Source organism: Leuciscus leuciscus, assembly GCF_965113295.1.
Source record: "Leuciscus leuciscus genome assembly, chromosome: 16".
NCBI lineage: Eukaryota > Metazoa > Chordata > Actinopteri > Cypriniformes > Leuciscidae > Leuciscus > Leuciscus leuciscus.
Genome location: NC_138740.1, coordinates 21,842,579 through 21,866,503, shown reverse-complemented (window position 1 = coordinate 21,866,503; position 23,925 = coordinate 21,842,579). Strand labels below are relative to the sequence as shown.

At 39.8% G+C, this 23,925-nt stretch overlaps 1 protein-coding gene across 8 annotated transcripts in view; it reads right to left on the bottom strand.

The window, feature by feature from the left end:
• The window catches only part of igsf9bb (immunoglobulin superfamily, member 9Bb), a 135,449-nt gene that overhangs the window by 57,343 nt on the left and 54,181 nt on the right, over positions 1-23,925 (bottom strand). For all 8 annotated transcript variants that reach the window (XM_082141105.1, XM_082141107.1, XM_082141109.1 and 5 more), the window contains exon 4: positions 15,424-15,575. In XM_082141105.1, the coding sequence (XP_081997231.1) occupies positions 15,424-15,575 (152 nt within the window). The remainder of the gene's footprint in view (positions 1-15,423; positions 15,576-23,925) is intronic.

Below are 23,925 nucleotides of genomic sequence, written 5' to 3'. Positions count from 1 at the left end.
CAAGATTGTTAACCAAACCGAAGATTTAACTCATGAACCAAGGCACACAGAATATGAAGAATATGTTACACATATAATAAAAAAAATATATATATATATGATTATTATTATTATTATTACAATGATTATATATAAAAAAAATGTTACTGAATGTTACTGCCATGTTACTGAAATCTTTTTTTTTCTTTAAAGCCACACTAAGTAGAAATTGTGTTTTTGTCAAACAGCGACCCCTAGAGTCGCTGTGGAATACTTGCACTGTCGTAAATATATTATATTATAACGTTTTTACTAGGGGTGGGGGAATTAACGCGTTAATCTTTGCGATTAATTTGAAATGTTTAACGCGTTAAAAAAAAATAACGCAATTGACGCAGCACTTTTTTTTTTTGCCTCGTTTTAATGATTTCCTGTTGCGTCTGCTATTAAAAAGGCCGAAATATGCCGTCCCGCCCCTCCATGTTCGGCGGTCAGGTTTCATTCTCGGGCAGCTTTCATGAGCGGGTCTTTTCCGCTCGGTATGTGCGTCGCGCTCTGTGCTCCGCGCGCACGTGCGCGTGAGTGTGTGTGTGTGTGTGTGTGTGTGTGTGTGTGTCGGTCGGTCGGCGCGCTCTGCGCGCGTGTGTGTGTGTGTGTGTCGGCTCGCTCTGTCGTTAATGGCCCAGCAGCGGCGAGCTCTCCGTTCCGTGTGTGTGTGTGTGTATGTGTGTGTGTGTGTGTGTGTGTGTGTGTGTGTGTGTGTGTGTGTGTGTGTGTCGGCGGCTCTGTCGTTAACGGCCCAAAGGCTTCAATCATGTACTAAGCACTGGAAAAGTAAAGTCCACTCAAGTAACGTGAAATTTCTCTGTTGACTTCTGTTTGCTGAGCTGGTATAGCCATGCTGGGCAACAATGGTAAAATGACCTGCTCTGATCACATGCTCTGGTAATAATAGCTTTGTAGGTCTATATTTTGTTTTAATAATTAATAAAATAATAATAATAATAATAATCTGTTAAATTGATTATGTTGATTGATTATTGAAAAAGAATAATATATTGATATATTGATGTTTAATATTTTAATATAGGGCTATTTTCTGTTCCCTTTTTTTCCTGTGTTGTTTAATTAGGTGATTCTAAGTTTAAATATTGATGATTACAAGCTTGGGGGAAGCGCAATTAATTGCAATTAATTACAGAAATTGTGCAATTAATTAGTTAATTTTTTTTAATCGATTCCCAGCCCTAGTTTTTACATGATTGCAGCTAAGTCACAAGTAAATAGTCTATAGTCTAGGCCTACTGTATAATTTAATTTGTGTACGTTGTTTTTATTGGAATGTAAACATTACAAAATGCCAGATAACATCAATTAAGTTAAATGTACGTCGCATTATTTCATAACATTGGCCGTTATGATGTCATTAGACATGATTATTGCAATTTATCATAATAGTTTGCAAATTGTGCTCGTTTACACTATTTACAACCTCTACGTCAGGCTTTATGTCCTGATAATTATGTGAGATATTGAAAGCTGTTCTCATGATAATCGCAGGAATCAACGTCAACAGCGTCGTCTGATATCCCTCAGGACTACAAATAACCTGATAAATACAACTCACAACACCTGAGTTCAGCTGGCAAACTAATTCGTGAGGCATAGCTATCTGATTTATCAAAACGATTCCATTTACACCTGGTCACATAAATGTATTTTTGCGAAACGGATTTATATTCGATCTTCAATTCTCGCGCTATATGCAGATTTAATGGAGTGCACGTCACCGAAAGCAACAGATATGAGCTGCATTTTATAGATCATCAGCTAAAATTTCAAAATCAAAGACCGCAATAAGAGAGAGCAGTAAGCCTGGTAAGATCATTTCGTTTCTTTACTTTTAATGATGAAGATTGTGTGATAAGCGTCTGCGACTTACTTTCACTTTGATTTGCGATAGTTTGCACATTGGCTTGATGCAGTTGCTCATCTGCGGTGATGCGTGTTCCAGCGCGTCGTCATATCTGGATATAACATATAGCCTATACAACGCTCTCACACGTTTTTTTAATTAATTTTTTTAGCATTTTTGGGAGGAGTACAATTTACATATGTGGTTTCAACAACCATATGCATTTACACTTGTCCAGTTTCGTCTGGAATGCGTCTCAGATCTCCTCCTGAAGTGGTTTGAGGGATCGGATTCAAATCCTTCTCAAATGCGTTTCGGAGGGCATTTAAACCTGGACTTTTCACGATCGGATAGCTATCCGATCTGAGAAAATGCATGAAGTGGCCAGGTGTAAACAACCCCCATGACAAAAACATACGCACGAAAGCCGAAAACAAACGCTGGTTGGCCTCTCACGTCCAAATTTGACGAAGTGGTGGGGGAAGTGACGTATGCCGTTAAGCAGTCGAATTTTGTAGTTCTTTTTGTGCTCTGGTTACTAGGGGTGGGCAAAAAAATCGATTCACATATGAATCGCGATTCAAACGTTACCGATTCAAAATCGATTCATAGAATTCCAAAAATCGATTCTTTTTTTTTTTTTTTTTTTTTTTTTTTTAAATATACATTTTTTGGTATTGTCCTGAAATGAGTTTAGCTTGCCATTCCCATAGATGGCGCTGCATCGAATTCACACTTACGCCTGCACACTCTTGTCATAGCCAAAAGAAGAAGTGCAGCAGAAGCGAAGCGGAGCAGAAGGAAGGCTGGCTGGCTGGCTGGCTGGCTTTGTGGCGTGTCTGTTTTTATTTCGGCTCCCATGTTAACAGGTTAGAGCTTGCACACAGCCTGCGTGACACGCGCGTCTCAGGTGTGGCCAGAGACGTGCGGAAAACGTGTGCATGCTAGAAATAGAACCGACGCCTATTTTTCTCGCGACACGCAAGCGTGTTGGAAGCGTTTCCAGGCAAAATAGAATGTTTATATGTCATTTTGACACGAATATTCATATTAATAAATGACATTTTGATGTTTGAAAGTCTAGGTTTTGACATAAATGCAGATATAATGTAGGCTTATTGTATTTTTTTTTTATCGATTTTCAAAAATTGCACCTGTCAATACAGAACGAAATATTCTGTAGCCTATTTTGCCGTCAATAGCCTACTCCTTAAACTACATTTAGCAGTATTGTTTGTTTAATCTGACTACAGCACTTTAAAGCTAAATGTAAAAAAAAAAGAAAAAAAAAAAGTATTTAAGTTTTAATTTAAACTTGAATTAAATGTATTCGAAAGCTGGCCAAAGCTTGGCACTTTGCACTGTTTAGTTGCAAAAGTTTTTATGAAGACAAAGTAATATCAAACTTCATTTAATTTGTTATTTATTTTCTTTTAAATTGTATGTCTACTGCAATCACACAGGAAAAAGTCAACTACATTTACATACTGTGAATCGTTTTTTGAATCGAGAATCGTTTTTGAATCGAAAATCGATTTTGAATCGAATCTTGAGACTAAAAATCGGTATCGAATCGAATCGTGAAATTTTCTGAATCGTGCACCCCTACTGGTTACTACCCGAACACCGAAGTTACATAGTGCCAGTAAAAGCGATACAGACCCTGTCAGGCTATGGCAGATGTGTCATTCAACCTATTGTAAGTCGATGTACCATCACAAGGATCTTGGAAATATATTATGAAGGTTGAAAAGTTACATAGTGTTGCTTTAATGACATTTACTTTTCAAATGAATAAATTAGTCAAATGTATTTCAAATGAATAGTGTATTCTCTACAAGTCAGCAAGGAAGGAAAAAAGGGGAAAAAAATAAAAACCTTTACTCACTTTCGAATGCAATTTGCTGTCAATCATAATCTCATGGGAAATATGTGACCGGGTACAACTGGTCTCAGAACAGCATAACAGATCTGCCGTTCTCTGCAGACAGACCTGACGGGTAAGGGACTCGCCAAAGCATCTTTTCTCCCTGCCCTGTCAGAGCTGGATGGTTAACGATACATGAGGGTCACTTTACTGCTGCCGGCCGAGCAGGTGAAGAGTACTTTGAGAAAAAAATTGCAGGAGTGGAGACAGATGACATAGATTCATGCTAAAGTAAAGCCTTCGCTGAGGGGGCTCTCTGATGAATTATTCAGTGTTCCATCAGACGGTGTAATGGCAAGACCTACTAGCAAGCATCATCATCACAGTTCATGTGATATCAGGCATGTGTGACTTTACTCTTAGGAGACTTACTGTACACACACCTTGAAGCATTTTTTCTTTTTCTTTTTATCTTGGATGGTAAACTTTGGTTTTTGATTGGCAAAATCCCCAAAACTTTGTGCTCTGGTAAGAGCCACCATAGTGAAAATTAAATATACCAAAATGTATTTAAAATAAATGTATTTTTATGCTAAGTAGGCTATACTATAAACACATTTACATATGTATGTACTTAATATGAATACTTTACAGTTTCTGATAGTGCTAAAATGGAACTATTGCAAGTATACTTTAGTTACACTTGAAATATCTTGCATTTAAAGACTTATATTTTACCGTGATCATACTATCCTTACCAAATGAAGGATAGTAAAATACATTTTATGTTTAATAATAAGTACTCCAAATAAATTTTAATTACAATATTTATATCAGTAAGTCTCAAGCGATATGTCAGTAAATATATGTTATGGATTTGTACTATACTTAGTATAAATACATTTTCGTATAGGTTTTTTTCATTAGGGCAGTGTTGGTATTGTTAACTAAAACTATTAAAAACGGTTTTCGGTAACTGAAATAAAGCTGAAATAAAATATAACATAAATATTAGATGGAACAAGTACTAAAATTACTAAAACTGAAGTAAAAATTAATTTGAGAATAAAAAAAACGATAAAAAAGAATAATGCACATACAATTATAAAAATTAAATTAAAATTAAAACTGAAAACGCCTCGGTTACGACTGTAACCTCGGTTCCCTGAAGAGGGAACGAGCGTTGCGTCGAGAAAATGACGCTGTGGGAACGCTTTGCGTGATGACGTCTTGAAGCACATGTAAAATCAGTCCAATGGTGTGGCGGAACGTCAGAGGCGGGTGACGTCACGTACCAGGAAGCTATAAAAGCCGGCCCGAAACAGAAAACGAAAGCTTCGTAAAGTCTGAAGTCGCGCTGACAGGCATGAAGGAGATATGGCAAGGCGACGCAACGCTCGTTCCCTCTTCAGGGAACCGAGGTTACAGTCGTAACCGAGGCGTTCCCTTTCAAGGGAACTCCCGTTGCGTCGAGAAAATGACGCTGTGGGAACGTCTATACCAACGCCTCCATAGCTACAAATGTCTGTCCTGTGTGAAATCCGTAGAGCAGCACTAGGAAGACAAGACATGAGACCCTGGAGCAGAGTCTAGATCCAGAGAGTAAAACCTGACGAAAGTGTGCGGTGAGGACCAGCCTGCCGCATCACAGACGTCCTGTAAAGAAACTCCTGAAATAAGGGCCTTAGAGGCCGCCATACTCCTAGTAGAGAGCGACCGGACAGCCAAAGGAGAAGGCTGTCCAGCCGCCTCATAAGCCAGTGAGATAGTCTCAACCACCCACTTGCTCATCCTTTGCTTAGACACTGGACCTCCCTTGTTAGGGGAGCAAAAGTCACTTTTACGCCACAGGGCAGCTCTGTGGACATACGCGTCTAACGCCCGAACAGGGCAAAGCAAATTATTCGCCTCCTGGTCCGATTTCGAAAGGGAGGAGGACCTCCAAGTGCCACGAAGGAAACGAGATACCAAGGGGTCTTTCCCCACAGACATTCCACCCAAAGGACTGTGGTAAGCACCTATGGCCGCCACATAGACCTTTAAAGTGGACGGGGTCAGACCTGCAGTGAACCGTTCCTGCAGGAACTCCAGCACTGTACCAATTGGGCAGTGGACTGGGTCCAACCGACGGTCACTACACCAAGAAGTGAATACTCTCCACTTCAGGGCATAAAGTTCCCTCGTGGAGGGAGCTCTGGACTGTAGAATGGTCTCAACAACCTCGGTTGAGAGACCTGACTCTATGAGCTGGGCCCCCTCAGAGGCCAAGCCCACAGGTTCCACAGTTCTGGCCGAGGGTGAAATATCGAGCCCTCTGCCTGGGACAGAAGGTCCCTCCTGACGGGTAACTCCAGAGGATGCCCGTCGAGGAGGGACACAAGATCGGGAAACCCGGTCCCTGCGAACTCTTTCCAGAACTCCCGGGAGCAGAGCAACTGGGGGAAAGGCGTACAGACGTAGCCTCGGCCACGTCTGTACCATAGCATCCAGTCCCAGAGGAGCTGGATGCGTGAAGGAGAACCAAAGTGGACAGTGAGACGTCTCTCGAGACGCAAACAGATCCACTTAAAATTTCCATATCAGCTCCACCCCCTCGGGGGTGGAGCCACCATTCCCCGGGCCTCGGCCCCTGTCTCGACAGAGTGTCTGCTCCTATATTCTGGACCCCGGGGATGTAGGCTGCCTTGAGTGACAGCAACTTCCCCTGGGACCACAAGAGGATATGGCATGCCAGCGCAAACCCCCTTGATATAGGCGACTACCGACGTGTTGTCCGTATGTACTACACATGGTGTCCCCTGAGACCTGTGATAAAGCTCCTCAGAGCCCGGAAGACAGCTAACATCTCTAGGCTATAGAATGCCAGGAACGATGATGGTCTTCCCACAGACCTTGAGATGAGCGACCCACAGGATCGCTCCCCAACCCGTGAGGGAAGCATCCGTCGTTAGCAGTTTGCGACGACAAGGAGCTCCCAGCACTGGGCCCTGGGACAGGAACCAAGGTTTCTTCCACATAACCAAGGCACGTAGGCATCACCGCGTGACCTTGATTGTGCGAAATGGGTTGCCCCTCGGGGAAAAACCCTCTGGTCCTGAGCCACCACTGCAGGGGCCTCATGAGCAGCAGTCCAAAAGGTATCCCGTTGGAAGCTGCTGCCATGAGACCCAACAGTCTCTGGAACTGTTTGACAGTGAGTAGCTGGCCTAGCTTTACACTTCTCACAGCTGCCAGGATGGAATCGAAGCGTGGCGATGACAGGCGCGCCTGCATCGACACTGAATCCCAAACCACGCCTAAAAAAGTGGTCCTCTAAAATGGAGAAAGCACACTCTTCTTGGCGTTCAGCCGTAACCCCAACTCTTTCATATGGGCGAGAACAACATCTCGATGTTGAACCGCCATCTAATGCGACTGAGCTAAAATCAACCAATCGTCGATGTAGTTCGTGATGCGAATACCCCGGAGGCGCAGAGGCGCCAGAGCTGCATCCACGCATTTGGTGAAAGTGCGGGGTGATAAAGCAAGGCCGAATGGAAGAACTCGATATTGGTATGCTTTGCCCCCGAAAGCAAACCTCAGAAACTTCCAATGACACGGACGGATGGAAATATGCGTCCTTGAGGTCTATCGTGACAAACCAGTCCTCGGACCTGATCTGTGGCACGATTTGTCTCAAGGTTAACATTTTGAACTTGAGCTGCATGTACTCGTACAGAACTCGAAGATCTAAAATGGGACGCACTCCCCCGTCCTTTTTTGGAACTATGAAGTACCGGTTGTAAAACCCGGTTTCCCTGTTGGAGGGGGGTACATATTCTATGGCCCCTTTCTCTAACAGAGTGTTTACTTCCTGTTCCATAACCAGAACCTGCTCGGGGCCCACCACTGTGGGCAGGACCCCCATAAACCGCGGTGGGCGTTAATAGAATTGTATCTAATACCCTTTTTCCACGGTCTGCAGGACCCAACGAGAAACATTTGACAGTAGCTTCCACGCTGTCAAAGATTCTACTAGAGGTACCAGTCTCTCGAGACTGGTTTCTGGATTTTGTTGCTGTTGAGTAGTCGGTTCGTTGCCCTGTAACGGCGCACCGGCAGGGAACGACCAAACAGACTGCTCCAGCACCCTCCTCAGAGGGGGCGGGCATCCCGAGGCCACTACGTTTCCGGGTGGACCTTGAGATATGTGCTCGCCGGAGACCGCTGCGCCCTGTAACACCGGAGGCGGCAGGGTTGGCAGAACGGTCCCCTGAGGGCACCGAAGAGAGACGGCACCGTATTTTTCTCCTGCTGTTGAGTAGTCGGTTCGTCGCCCTGTAACGGCGCACCGGCAGGGAACGACCAAACAGACTGCTCTAGCACCCTCCTCAGAGGGGGCGGGCATCCCGAGGCCACTACGTTTCCGGGTGGACCTTGAGATATGTGCTCGCCGGAGACCGCTGCGCCCTGTAACACCAGAGGTGGCAGGGTTGGCAGAACGGTCCCCTGAGGGCACCGAAGAGAGACGGGCACCGTGAAAAGAGGTGTTAACCGCTCTGCTTCGGGGGGACTACCCTCATTCGTCCTGAGCCCTCAGACATCAGGACTTTTCCCCAGCAGCCTTCTTGGCGGTAATAACGGTCCGCAGATCCGTTTTACCCCTCGAAGACTGCTGGGTTTGAGAGCGCCCTCCGTGTCCCCGAGATTTTTGTGGGGGAGCACGAGAGGACACACTCTGTTTTTGAGTGGCACGATGTTCAGCGCTCTTTTTAGAGGAGTGAGGCTGCTCCCGCTCAGCAGCCTCAATGAAAGAACGGCGGGGGAGAAGTTTTTGTAATGCAGCTGCCTGTTTAGCAGCTTCCTGAGATTTAGCTACCGCACTGTTTACTGCATCACCAAATAAACCAACAGTGGAAACCGGAGCATCTAAGAGAACGAGCTTTTCTTTCTCTTTTATATCGCTCAAATTGAGCCACAGATGCCTCTCAGTGGCCACCAGGGCTGCCATAGACCGCCCGATTGATTTAGCGGTCTCCTTGGTGGCCCTGAGAGACAGATCTGTGGCTCTGCGTAGTTCAGCCACTGTGTCAGGACCAATTCCCCCGCCCTCCTCTAAATCCCCCAATAATTCTGCCTGATAGGCTTGCATAATAGACATCGTATGCAGACACGCTGCAGCTTGACCAGCGGCTGCATACGATTTATGAACCAGAGATGATGTGAATTTTACTGGCTTAGAGGGAAGTGAAGGAGCTTTCAGGGAAGATGCCGTTGCTGGAGAGAGATAGCTCGCAAGCGTCTCCTCCACCTTCGGCATCTCCCCATAACCATATTCTTTATATTTGTGAATGTAAGAATAGTGGGATGTTTGTGGTGCATACACTCTGTATGAAACCGGTTTTCCCCACGATTTCGACACCTCGGTGTGGAGATCGGGGAAAAACGGAAGGCTTCTTCGCTGAGGCTGTGTACGAGATGGCAGGAAGCGTTCGTCGAGCTTACTTTTCGAACGAACGTCCTGCCTATCCTCTGGCCACTCAATAGATAGTCTGTCAACTGCTCTAGTAATAACATCGAGCAGTTCCTCAAACGCATGAGACTGAGGTGGCGAATCCTCAGACTCAGCTTCAATACTCACAACATCCAACTCCTCAGAGCTGGACAGTTGCAGTATTGGTGCCTCTATCGGGGGGGAAGAAACCGCAATGCGTGCTTCCACACCCTGATGAGAGGCACTGGATCTGTCAGATTGATGCTGAGATAAGGCAGAGCCCGTCTCAACATCCACTGACAGATCCATTTGCGAACCCCAGGTCTGAGATCGCCGCCGAGCCTCAGCCGCGGCGGGACCCGAGCCCTGGGGAACGCGATCGGGATTGAACCGAGCCAAGCGGGATCGGAGCGTGCGCAATGGAAGCGCGTCGCAATGCACACAGTCACCACCCTCGAGTGCTGACTGGGCATGCTCCTCACCCAAACAAACAACACAAAGAGTGTGAGTATCACCTCCCGTTAAATAACGCGGGCAGGGATGGACACACACTCTAAACTGCTGCTTGCTCGCCATACTGAATATATCTATATAATATAGACAGACAACACCAAATAACAAGGACAGATTCAACACAGAGCGCAACTGAAGACTCAGAAAGCTTTCGTTTTCTGTTTCGGGCCGGCTTTTATAGCTTCCTGGTACGTGACGTCACCCGCCTCTGACGTTCCGCCACACCATTGGACTGATTTTACATGTGCTTCAAGACGTCATCACGCAAAGCGTTCCCACAGCGTCATTTTCTCGACGCAACGGGAGTTCCCTTGAAAGGGAACTATATATAAGCAAATTCAAAATATATAAAAAATATGAATAACACTGGTAAGAGCGACTTGCAATCAGAATCCACAACTATATTTGAATGGTCGTCAATTGAAAAATCTGCTTTTTTTTTGTAGTTACAGCATCTATCCAGCGGAGGTTAACTGTTAACCAGTCAAACCTTGACCCCTTGGCGTGCACATACACACTCTACGCATTTACAAACTGAACATACATACCTTAAGTCTACAAATGGGCAACATGAGGGTAAGTACAGCAGCTAATTTACTCAACAAACGGCAGCAGTCTGAGATGCCACTGTGGATCCCAGACTCCATAATTACTCTAATTACACAGATGGAGATGCACGGCCAGGCAACAGCAGACCCAGCAACAATCTAATAAATCAAATAATAATAATTTATATAAAAAAACATTACCGTATATATGTTATTTAGCATAAATCAAAGACCATATCCCACCTTCCATTCATAAATAACCCTGATGTTGTTGACTTACATGGCTAAGATGGTTGTTGATCTATGGCTATCAAATATGGTGATCTCTTTTTTAAGGAGACACTTGCAAAGATTTAAATGTTGCTTTTTTAAACTTCAGAAATGTTTGACATTATGGAAGTAATATGGATTGTAAACTGTAGTTCATGACTTTAAAAAGGACCATATTTCTAGTCAATAAAGGAGTACTTGAGCATCATTAGTGGGACTTAAGTGAAAAAGTCAGGTTTCAGAAGTAAAATTTCCTTATAATGGAATAGATTTTTAATGATAACCTACAAACCTTTACAGACAGAGCTACTGTGATTTCACATTATTTTAGTGTATTTTTTAAATAATTGTGTTGACAGCAGAAAAGAAGCTGAACCCATGATTCTGCATAGAAGTCTCCACCAATCAGAGAATCTAAACAAGCAAATCGCACCAAAACAACTCTTAAGCGCTTGTCCACTTCCATGAAGCATAGAGAATTAGTAAAAGTCGTCTTCCTACGCTTATAAGGGGTGTAACGATACACGTATTCGTATTGAACTGTTCGGTACGAGGCTTTCGGTTCGGTACGTATTACAAACCGAATGATTCGGTGCAACCAAAATTTTGTTAGCAGTCGTGATCACCACAACGTTGCCCAACATCAAATGGAGATCTAGTGAGAAGCATTCAAATTTCTCCGTTATTAACTGTAGATCTCTATTAGATCAAACAGCGCTGACGTGGAAACCAGGAGAAACATTGTGCCGTCAATGAACTAGTTGTAGGCTTTAAGTCCACAAATCAGCAACATTAACCAATGGATTTAGTGTAGTAACACTAACTGTAACCATAGTAATAGTAAAATGCTTTCAAGTGTGTCACACATCTTTTTCCAGGACTTCAAAACTCAAATACTATCGTAATGTTACTTATAATGTGATGACCAAAACATTATTGTTCATCCTTCAAAGATTACCTCCATATATAAAACTAAGTTTCAAGATGTAGGAAAACTCACACTTATACATTTTTTTTAAATTTTTTAAAAATAAAATATTAAAAAAATCAAGGAAATTTCTCTTTTTGCTGTATCGAAAATGTACCGAACCGTGACACCACTGTGTCGTATCGAACTGAACCGTGAATTTTGTGAATCGTTACACCCCTAATATATATATATATATATATATATATATATATATATATATATATACATATATGTTTATAAATAATCAACATCATTTATCCATCCTTTTTATTTTGATTATGTCGTTCACAAAGCATCATTGGTTTATAGTTCTTATACTTCCAGAACCAAGGGCGCTGGAAAAGTTGGTCGGCATTGTACTCTAAAGGCTCGTTCACAACAAGGACGATAACTATAACGATAACAATAAAGATACAGCTCTGAAAATTATTCTAAAAGAAAAGAATAATGATTCCACAACCATAACTGCACAGTGAAACTGAATCACATTCTGAACAATTTTTCTGAGCTGATGAATGATAAAAATATTGGCAGCCAAATCAGAATCCACCCTGCTTTAAAAAACTTGAGCATTTAAAGCGGCAGATGACAAAACTGCTGTGAATGCTTAGAATAAACAGAACAATATCGTGGGTTGGTGTGGACAATATTGTTATTGTTCATGCTGTGAATGGGTCTTAATAAGGTACAAAAATTTGGTATGGGAGTCCACTCTTCCAAAGTCTATAGTACATTATTAAGTACTAGCCTACCCCAGCATTATGCTTTAAACAAAAAAGTCGATGCAGAAGTTTCTTTCATCTGTAAATAACATTATTGATCTAATCAGTCAAAACAGCATGCTACAGTATTTTGACTAAACAAAGAGCTTGCCATCACTCAAATCGAATACAACGAATATCACAAGCAACGAATACCATTGTTCCTGATATTATCTCACCTTACTTCAAAAGTGTTCAATCACCAAGCAAAGCTAGTCACTGACAGGCTGTCATTGCTCTGTTATGTGTGAGGAGATGGAGATCTCTCGATGGGCTTTTATAAATCAAACTCTTTTCAGGCAGAGAACTAAGCCATCCGTTCCTGTAGGGATCTCTTTGCTTAGTCTTCAGCGAGCAGATGGTTTATACTCAGGAAGCATTTGACAGTTTGGTTCACTATGTTTGGTTTGCCGGTTTTGATGAGCCACAATCAATGGATCACTTGTGGGAAAAAAGCCAGTATTTAGATGCTGGTTTCGACAAGGGAATCTAAGAGTCTGTTTCATATCATGGAAGGCTCATTTGATGAAATATATAAAAGACGTCACTCAAGAGGAGAAATTCCATTAGTGTTGAAATACAAGGACGATTTATTTGGTTTCTAATTACACAGCACTGTGAACATAAGAGGCCCAAGGGACACCTCCACGACACGTAGTTAAAATGAGCACAGTTACGAGCACTGAGATGGTCAGGGGGTCTAGGGCTAAACCACTAGGGTATATGACAGGGCTGAGGGGGATTAATTAGATGTTTCTACAGGTCGTGCAACTACTGTTAAAACTTCAGCTTGATTTGTCCAATTTGACAGAGTAAGTTTAAACCATAGAAGGGACACTCAAACTGCTTAGTTTGAAGGACACTTTTAGACAAGAGGGTGAAATATGGCAAACTTTTTAAAGAAGGTCATTTTTTACAAGATTATTACCATATTATAACAATTCAAACTGTAATTGACTTTGTTCTCAACAAAGTAAATGTATTCAAATGTATTCAACAAAAATCTATAAAACTGCAAGTGAGTGTTGTGGCACTTTCAATGCATGTTACTTGTTTGCATTTTAGACACAGAAGCAGCAATTTAACTGTGATGGCGGGCCACTGATAACCTCATGGAGGGCTGGATTTGGGGCCATGACTATGATAGTTTGAAGATGGAAAGTGAGCAAAAGTAAAGATAGAGTAAAAGAGATGACAAAGTGCCTATGACCTGTAATTTCCACCGTCATCAAATATCTTGAGCCCTCACTGTGGCAACTGCAATCCTGTATTTGTGCAGAGAAGCATATCAATCAAACTACACAGGCATTCTTCAGGTAACTACAACACTAGGGCTGTCACATACTAAGATTTACAACCGTATATCATGATTTTCACACTGCCACACAAACATTTCCCAAAGAAATGTAAATGTCTCACACCTATATTCTGGAAAGAATTCTCTTTTTTAAATAACATTTATATAAATATGAAAATAAAATAATAATAAAAAAGCTCAAAACCGCTTATTCAGAGACATGGTAACATTGCATATGACACATATTTTAGTATTAAGCAACTTGGCCAGCGCAGATTAACGACATTGTTAGCCAATCATAACAAATGATCAGAGAGAGGGCAAAAAAAAAAAATATAACTTATGTTTAGACACAAGAAACTATACTAATATTTTATATATGTGTGTGTGTGTGTATATATATATGAAGAGTTCAGATGCAAAAGCCTCTAAGTGCCATCTGAGATTTTCTTCTAGAATGATCATTTTTATTAAGCTTGTATATTTAAGTTAAGTAATTTCACTTAAATGACAATTAATAGGTAATTTGCATTGCCATTTAAGTGAAATTATTGAACTTAAATATACAAGCTTGATAAAAATGATCATTCTAGAAGAAAATTTCAGATGGCACTTAGAGGCTTTTGCATCTGAACTCTTCATATATATATTAGGGGTGGAACGGTACATGTATTCGTATTGAACCGAGACGGTACGGGCATCACGGTTCGGTGCGTGAATATACACGGAGAATACACGGTATAAAAATAAATAAAACTCGCGTGCAAATTAATGTAATGTAATGCGGAACTACTGTTAGATACGCGGGATCTTTAGGGACACCTAATCTGTAGCTCCGCCTTAGCTCTGAAGCTCCGTGGCTATAACTTATGGGCTATAATCATAGACATAATATCTATGGCTATAATCATAGACAGGCTATAATGGACAGGCTGCGATGTCAAGTTTGCAATGCTGGAATATGTTGTGTGTGTGCCTGCGTGCGTGCGCGCGTGTTCAGAGAGGCGCGGGCGCGATCGAACAATGGAAACATAAAAACATACTCATTTTGTACTCATACATCATTCAAACTGCAAAGTGTTTACTTATATTTGTGTACACTCGTAATAAGAAATAAATTATTTATAATTCAGATGAGAATAAAGTTAGTGTTATTAAAATTTTAAGGAAAACAAATATATTGATCTGAAATATAGCAAATTAATTTTAAATTTATTCAGGTACAATTACCAAACATATCTCAAGGTCTTTTTGTCTTTTTATTAATTTAATTAATAAACGAATTATATAAAACTATTGGCAATGCACTACAAATAAACTGGTTCTATGCATTTACTTTATTAATAAAACTTATTTAAAGAGACATTTATTTTCCTTTGGTGGAACAGCCTACACAGACATGCACAATAAAAAAAAATGCCTTCTACATTTTTGTTTTGCTTTTCCCTCCATTGTACCGAACCGTGATGTCTGAACCGATGTATGAACCGAACCGTGACTTCTGTGTACCGTTCCACCCCTAATATATATATATATATATATATATATATATATATATATATATATTTATTTATTTATTTAATGAAAATAAAATAATAATAAAAAAGCTCAAAACCGCTTATTCAGAGACATGGCAACATTGCATACGACGACATCGTTAGCCAATCATAACAAATGGTCAGAGAGAGTGCAAAAAATAAATAACTTACTAGAAACAAGAAACTATACTAATATTTTAAGTTTACATTATAAAATATCCCCCAATTTAGAACATCCCGTAGATTTCATGAACAAAGTTAATATTCAAATATAAGAGATAAGTTTGCTCACCTTGTATTTGCTGCTGTCCTGTACGGGGTCTCCCTCCCTAAGCCAGCTGACTGAAGGTTTGGGATTGCCAAAGGCCGTGCAGCTCAGAGTGATGCTGCCCCCCTCTTTGGCCTCCACATACTGCGGTGGCGTGTCCGTAAAAGTTGGGGGAGCTGTGACACAGAGAAACGATGAGAAAATTCCCTATCTGTTACCTGAAATAAATCAGCCTGGGGATAACAAGGCAGGTTAATTCATAACAATATCATGTCTTATAATATACGTGTCTTTTACAGACACTGCAAAAGCATGATTCATGCCTCATCGCTAATGGGAGCCATAGGAGTTCAGAACGCCATCGGAGCTGTTAGCTCATATACCTGTGAATAAAAGGGACTCCTGGTCATGATCTCCCTACTGCATACATATGTGGCCATTTATGAGCTCTTAGTATACAGTATATGAGCTCTCTGGCTGGCATCTCTCTCATTGTTAATAATTCTGCTCCTGCTCCATGGCCAATTCTCACCCAGCCTTGATTTAGTAGCTAAAATTTCACTTTCATTACATATAAATCACACTGGGGAAGGGGTGGCCATGCCGTCACAACACATGATGGCCAGCCAGCAGTGTGCCTGAATATAGATATATAGATTAGTGAGACATGCTGCTGCTGTACAATATAGCATACATGAATTATGCGTAGCAGATCTATACAGGTAGAGCTGGGGAAGGTGTGGGGTTTCTGAAAGCGCACTGCACTGCTACAGCAAATGCTAACCAAGTATTTGAAGGTTGAGCATGCAAGCTCATTGGCTACTGATACAGCAGGATCCAATCAGCTGTGCCCTATAGAGAATGATGATTGCAAACAGGTTGAGTTAAGGGCCTGTCAGCCTGCACCATCTAGAGTTTCATGACAGAACTTTATTTATTTATATATATATATATATATATATATATATATATATATATATATATATACATATATATATATATATATACATATACACACACATAATTCATGTAAATAATTGCTAGGAATTTACAGGATCAGATTTTTAAGTATTATTTTCCAATAAATTACTGTAGTCTGAAATTTACTGTGAAAGCAATGCATGCTGGGTCATTTTCTTACAAATTACTGTTAATCAACAGCAAACGTGTCAAGTAATGAAGTACAAATACTTTGTTACCTTACTTAAGTAGAAATTTTGGGTATCTATACTTTACTGGAGTAATTATTTTTCAGCCTACTTTTAACTTCTAGTCCTTACATTTTCACGCAATTATTTGTACTTTCTACTCCTTACATTTCATTTCGGCTTGTTTTCATTCCGGCTTGTCATCGTAAAAAAAAAAAAAAAAAAGGCCAGATAAATCGCGCCATCCGGATAGAGTGAATTTGATTGTGGTTGGATGAGAAGTATAAACATATACCATTCCGACACCCTATTGGTTTGTACGCAATTCATCGTGTACATCGTCTGCCTCGAAAGTTGACTTTTTGCACCATCAGTGTTGCCAGATTGGGCGGTTTTGAATTTGATTGTGCGGGTTTGGGCGGGTGGACAAAACTTGGGCTGGTTTAGGGTCAGTTCGGCGGTTTTCAAACATCTACATTTTAAAGTCTAATTGGTTAAAAAAACTAACATTACTAAACACACACGCGGCGACACGCCCATGCAGAGTCAGCTGGCATTGGTGTTGACGTCACCGACGAGCACGCACGTTTAGCCAATCAGCGATCAGCAGGCAGACTCAATTTAGCGCGATAATTTGTTAGCTATATTCAAGTGATCGCTAATGCCAAAGTGACATACTATACAGTAAGTTGTATCGACAGTAAAGAGTGAAATAGTGAGCAACTCTAAAAACGTACACATGTAGTGGGAGATGACTCGATGGTGAATATAACTCTGAGAGGAGAGCCCAGTTGAATGACTTTTTTGGCCAGAGGCTAAAGACTACAGCCAGTAGTAGGGGATGTCCCGCATGTTTTCAACCCGCCCATATAGGGTGGGATCTCACTCACAGAACGTACACATAGTGTCAGCCATCTTTTTTTGGAAGCTAAGCTAGCAGGCTCTTGTTCTGTGGAGAAAGCTGAGTAGTAGGGGTTACCATACTCTTTTTCCCGGACATGTCCGGCCGTCGAGATCGTCCAAAATGTCCGGGATTCGGCTTTTGCTTTCTGCAGTAGCCATTCATTGTTTACATGCACACCTTTTGTTTCAATCTAACTGAATTCATTCCGATTGGTGAATCTGAATAGCCTGGCTAACGTCAGACCTCTTTCTCATTGAGACGTGGTCTGGGAACCACGTGTTCATTTTCTCGTATTTGAGGCGTGGTTTACGAATGCCCAGAGACGTTTATTGGACGCTACGAATGTCTATCAAATGCCAATCGTTTCAATTACACCAGATGACGAACGTAGAGCGACAGAAATTCGACGAGGAAGATGACGAAATAAACTTGCGTTCTAAACTACTTAGAACCATGCTTAGAACACTATCTAAGGCTGCATCGAAAGGTAACTTCGCGTCTGCTGCCATGTTAGATCCATAGATATAAACAAACTGCTTCGGTGTGTCGCATAGACGTCGTCATCGTCTTGCTGCTCCCTCCCCGTTCTGTGATTGGTCCCCTCGTTGCGGCGAAAATCTAGTCCATGGAATCCAGCGTGAATAAAATCGTGCTGCGCTTAAGGCAGCATGGGGACACCCAGGCTAGAATCTGAATGTTGTGTTTACATGAACGCTAAACAAGTGATCGGTTGATGTGCGTTTTAACATTGCTAAGAAAATTCCCGCTCCTCCGTGAGAGATTCGAGACCGGTGCGTCTTAGTAATCACGCCACCGGCCTCGCGCCATTCTCCCGAAGCCCTCAGCCTCGTCCTGCTCGCCACAGTAAACATAATGAATGGCGACTGTAGAACGCAAAAGCCGAATCCCGGACATTTTGGGCGATCTCGAAATCCCGGGCAAACTCGTCACGGAGACTCACTAGTAGCCTAGCCTTGTTGTTTTAATCTGCGCTCTCTTACCGGTAGGCGTGGCTTGGGAGTGGCCTCCTAGGGTAGCGAAGCAAGTGCATTCTGGGAGTTGTTGTCTTTCATCCACATAAGCCAAAAATACATTTTCTGGCTTTTCTCAGTCTAGAAAGCTCCAAATTCAAAAATAATGTCACATTTCTTCTACATAAATTACCTATTTTAAATACACATTCATCTTTCCAGAGGTGAAGTATCCCTTTAAGGAGATAAAAATGGTGCTTATCAATCTTGAATGATATGGTAATGAAATTATATCACATTATTTTTGGTCAAATTTGGGGTTTTTTTTCATGGAGTGGGAGGGTTTTGGTGAGCCATATATGTAAGCCATATACTGGAAATCACCGTCCCAATCTGGCAACACTGTGCACCATTACAATACTTATAGGCAACTAGTCATCATATCTTCCGCTCCATGAAAAACATGTTAATGCTCAGTAGTACACATATATGGTTCTTTAATGTATTTGCATACAATTTTTTGCACTAAAATGCGTTCATTTTCAATGGGCATATATTCGGCTGAAACAGTAGCCTAGTGCATCCCAAATTTTTCAACATTAACATTTTAATATAACATTATAGTCATTATGGCCTTTAGAAAAATTTTGAGGAGGTGGGATAGTGCACTATAGGCCCATGTGGCTCGGCCTAAGCTTTTGTCCTTAATGCCATTTTTTCCCTTACATTACTTTTACTTTTATACTTTAAGTAGTTTTGAAACCAGTACTTTTACACTTTTACTTGAGTAAAAAGCTTGAGTTGATACTTCAACTTCTACAGAAGTATTTTAAACCCTAGTATCTATACTTCTACTTGAGTAATGAATGAGAATACTTTTGACACATCTGATCAACAGCAAAATAATGCTGACATCACAGTAACTTACTGCTCTTGTTTTACTGTGATTTCACATTATAATGTTGTCTTTAATCATGCCACTGTAATAAATGTATTCTTTACAACAGTAATTTGTTTGAAGTCACCATAATGGTGATTAGTACTCCATTAGCTTGGGATCTTGGACCCTCTGTATTCATATCCATATTTATGTTCTAGCCCAGTAAGAAATGTGACAAATAAAAAAACATTTGTTAAAATGATGACAAGCTAGAATATGAAATAGTTTAGTCAAACTATTCCTAGCATGTATATGAAGATTTTGTGTTAGTTATTAAGCATGAAGATTTACCAATAACTTATTTCAAATTCATAACTGTTTGTAGATGGATCTTTCAAAATAGTGAAGCAACTGCTGAGATTCATCCGTGAAAAATGTGACATCATCTTGTAAACATCACCTAATGACACACAGTCATCAACACTTGACAAAGAAAAAAACAATGGTGACACTCAACAAATAATAAAAACGTTTATACAACATAAACCAACATTACAAAATAAACCAATAAACAAACAATAAACAAATGGCTAAAAGCGAAGCAAAAATAAGTTCAGCAGCACAGATAAATCCAACAAGAATCAAGAAACTCCACAACATAATCTATTCATGCCACACTGCATGTCATTTCAAACTAAAATATTTAACAATATACATATATATTATGGGCTGGACAGGGCACAGAACTGAAAGACTGATCAGGAACAATACAACAGTTCTTCACAGATTAACTCTTTAATATGAAAGGTTCAAACTTGCTAACTAAATAACCCAAAGATTTTAATTATTTTGACCAATTTAATTCATTTGTGACCATTTACATCACAAAAAATATTTTGTGATTTTGCATAAATATTATCATCAATTGAAATATTATATATACTGTACATATATTACAATATATAATTAATTTGTGACATTTACTGTACATCGCAAAAACTACTTTGTATAAATATTAATTAGTTATATATATTATTATTAACTTAATGCCTCCTAGATAAAGGGCATTTGCTGCAGAAAACAGGGCTATCGGGAGACATAAATATGAATTAAAAAATATACAATCTCATAAGAAACATTCATGTTCGTGTGTAAGATTGTCTGGTTACAGCATGTGGCTCAATGTATCTCCTGTGTGTGATAACTTGAAATGGGTTTTATAGTTTTGTAACACTCAAGGGGAATTGTGTTGTGCCGCATGATCTGCATTTCACTCAGAAACATCAAAATATTAGTGACTTGTTGAATAATTGTTCATATTTCTTACTGTATCTCCAAAATTAAGATTATTGTGTCTATTGAAATTTATTTGGTGGTTACTCTATTTCTAGGCACAATTACAGACAGTTAGGCGCAAAGGATGACAAAGGAACACTAGGGAGAAATGGTTTTGTCTCAGATGTGTTCAAATATTTAAGACAGCACTGTGACAAGAGGGTCACTTTAGTAGATCACAGGAACATCTTACTTCCCAGGAGCACAGAAGAGATGGGTTTGGCGATATACCTGGACTGAACCCTTCTCAAGCTGAGTATCTATTATACATGGCTCTAAATGTCAGAAAGACCTGACTGTCTGTGAAACTAAGGGGCAAATAATAATGATTCAGCAAGCTTGATTTGGTTTGGTCTGATAATAATACTAATTTGGATGGCTTTTTTATTTTATTTTTTAAACTTGTCTTATCCAGTTTCAGCACTGCTTTATTCTGCTTTATTCTACTTGAAGGAACCCCCAAGATCTAGTGGCACATGACCAGAGTGTTCAAGGAAACATATCTGAGGCCAGCCGCTAAGACATCTGTGCAAAACATGCCTCCATCTGCTCCGAGTCTCCATTTACTGCCATACACACTCTCACACACTGCTGACCTGTGATGTTGATTATACATAAACATAAACACACACACACACACACACACACACACACACAAGAAATGCTGAGGGCACAGGCACACTACAGGCTAATGAGGAGAATGTGTGTGTCTTATATGAAAAACACCCTCATCTGTGATTGTATCATGTTTCACAGTCATTGAAAGCAGATCATTGATAATGTCTAAGTTTGCCTTTGCTTTTCAATCCACATTTCCATTAGTGGCAAAACATTCAGGCAAATCCACTTGACATTAGCTAAATGCCTGCCACAGTGTGCCAAATGGAGAGAGAGCAACTGCCCGACACCTGCTGTGTACAAACCACAGAGAATATGTCTCACCGGATTGAAGTGCCCGGCTCCATCTAGTACTGTGTGATTTAGGGAATATTTTCCATATGTTTAAGATTATTATTCTGCCGGTAGGTGAAATAGTGAATATTGCGATTGTTTTATGTGGACATCATGTTTTTGTTCCTAAAGGACTGGATCATGAAATATGTTTTCATATAAGAATAGTATTTTTGTTAAAACAAAAACAAAAAAACTTGTGAATTGGAATTCAATTAATCATTTAAAAAGTGACATTTTATACACTAACGCTCAAAAGTTTGGAGTCGGTAAGATTTTTAATGTTTATAAAAAATACATCTCTTACACTCACCCAGCTGGATTTATTTGTTCAAAAATATAGTAAAAAATAGTAATATAGTGAAATATTATTTTATAATTTCAGTACAATTTAACTGTTTTCTATTTGAATAAATATTATAAAATGTGATGTATTCCTGAGATGGCAAAGCTGAATTTTCAGCATTATTACTTCAGTCTTCAAAGTCACATGATCCTTGAGAAATAATTTTAATATGATGATTTGGTGCTCAATAAACATTTCTTATTATTATCAAAGTGGAAAACCATGAATGAAACCATAATGATAAAAAAATCCTAGGATTTTTTGATAAAAAGAAAGTTCAACAGAACAGCATTAATTTGACATATAAAATATTAGTTTTTACTGTTTGATCAATTTAATACATCCTTGCTGAATAAAAAAAGATTCTTGCTGACCCCAAACTTCATATCGGTAAAAAATATATGTGGTAATGTCTGCTGTTTACGATAATATACATACTATACTGTATGTGACTAAATGTATTGTTATATTGGTGAAAAGTGTACAAAATTGTGGTTTCATCGAACTGAAAAAAACCATTTTAAACAGTCTCTGAGAAGATATTCAAATATCAAGATATACAGTTGTGGTCAGAATTAATGGCACCCCTGGTAAATATGAACAAAAATGGCTGTAAAAAATGAATCTGCATTGTTTATCCTTTTGATCTTTCATTCAAAAAATTTGCAAAAATCTAACAAGAATTGAAAGAATTGAAAGTGGAGGGGAAAATCACATTATGAAATAAATGTTTTTCTCCAAAACACGTTGGCCACAATTATTAGCACCCCTATAATTTTTTACGAGTAAAATATATAAAAAAAATATATAAATATATATATATATATATATATATATATATATATATATATATATATACACTGTATATATATATATATATATATATATATATATATACACTGTGTATATATATATATATATATATAAAATAAGTATATTTCCATTAATATTTACCTTTTTTTAGCGCACCTGGGTGACTAGGAACATGAAATTGTCTAGTTTCACAGGAGTTTAAATATGAGGAAACACAAAGGCCAAATTCCCTTAATCATCAATCACAATGAGTAAGACCAAAGAATATAGTTCAGATGTGCATCAAAAAGTTGTTGAGCATCACAAAATAGAGAGTGTGAGAGTTGTAGAGAGCTGTAAGAAAATAGCCAAAGAATTGAAAATCCCCATTTTGACCATCAGGGCAATAATTAATAAGTTCCAATCAACTAAAGATGTTACAAATCTGCCAGGAAGAGGACGGATAGAGCTGTGTCTATATTGTCTTAATGTGCAGTGAGGAGGAGAGTTTGAGTGGCCAAAGACTCTTCAGGAATGGAGAATTGCAGATATTAGTTGAGTGTTGGGGTCAGAAGATTTTTTTTTTTTTTTTTAAATCAAATAGCCCCTACATCACATGTTGTTTGGGAGGGTTTCAAGAAAAATCCTCCTCGCTCATCCAAAAACAACCTCCAGCAAATTCAGTTGTCAGAAATGACTGGAACTTCAAACGGCACATGGTCAGATGAAACAAAAAAAAGCTTTTTGGCAGCAAACACACCAGATGGGTTTGGTGCATACAAGGATGAAAAGTACCCCATGTGTATTTAATATACCGTTGGATTTTTAATGCTGGAGGTCCTGGACATCTTGTTCAGATACATGGCATTGTTGATTCTATCAAATATCAACAGATAAAAAAATCAAAACCTGACAGCTTCTGCTAGAAATCTTATAATGGTTGGTGGTTGGATCTTCCATCAGGACAACGATCCAAAACAAACATCAAAATCAACACAAAAATGTGTTAGGGAGCACAAATGAAGCTTCTGCCATGACCGTCCCAGTTCCCTGACCTGATGAGTGGAGTGGAGTGAACTGAAGAGAAGAAGCACCAACATGGATCTGGGAATCTGAAGGATCTGGAGAGATTCTGTATGGAGGAATGGTCTCTGATCTCTTGTCAGGTGTTCTCCAAACTCAACAGGCATTATAGGAGA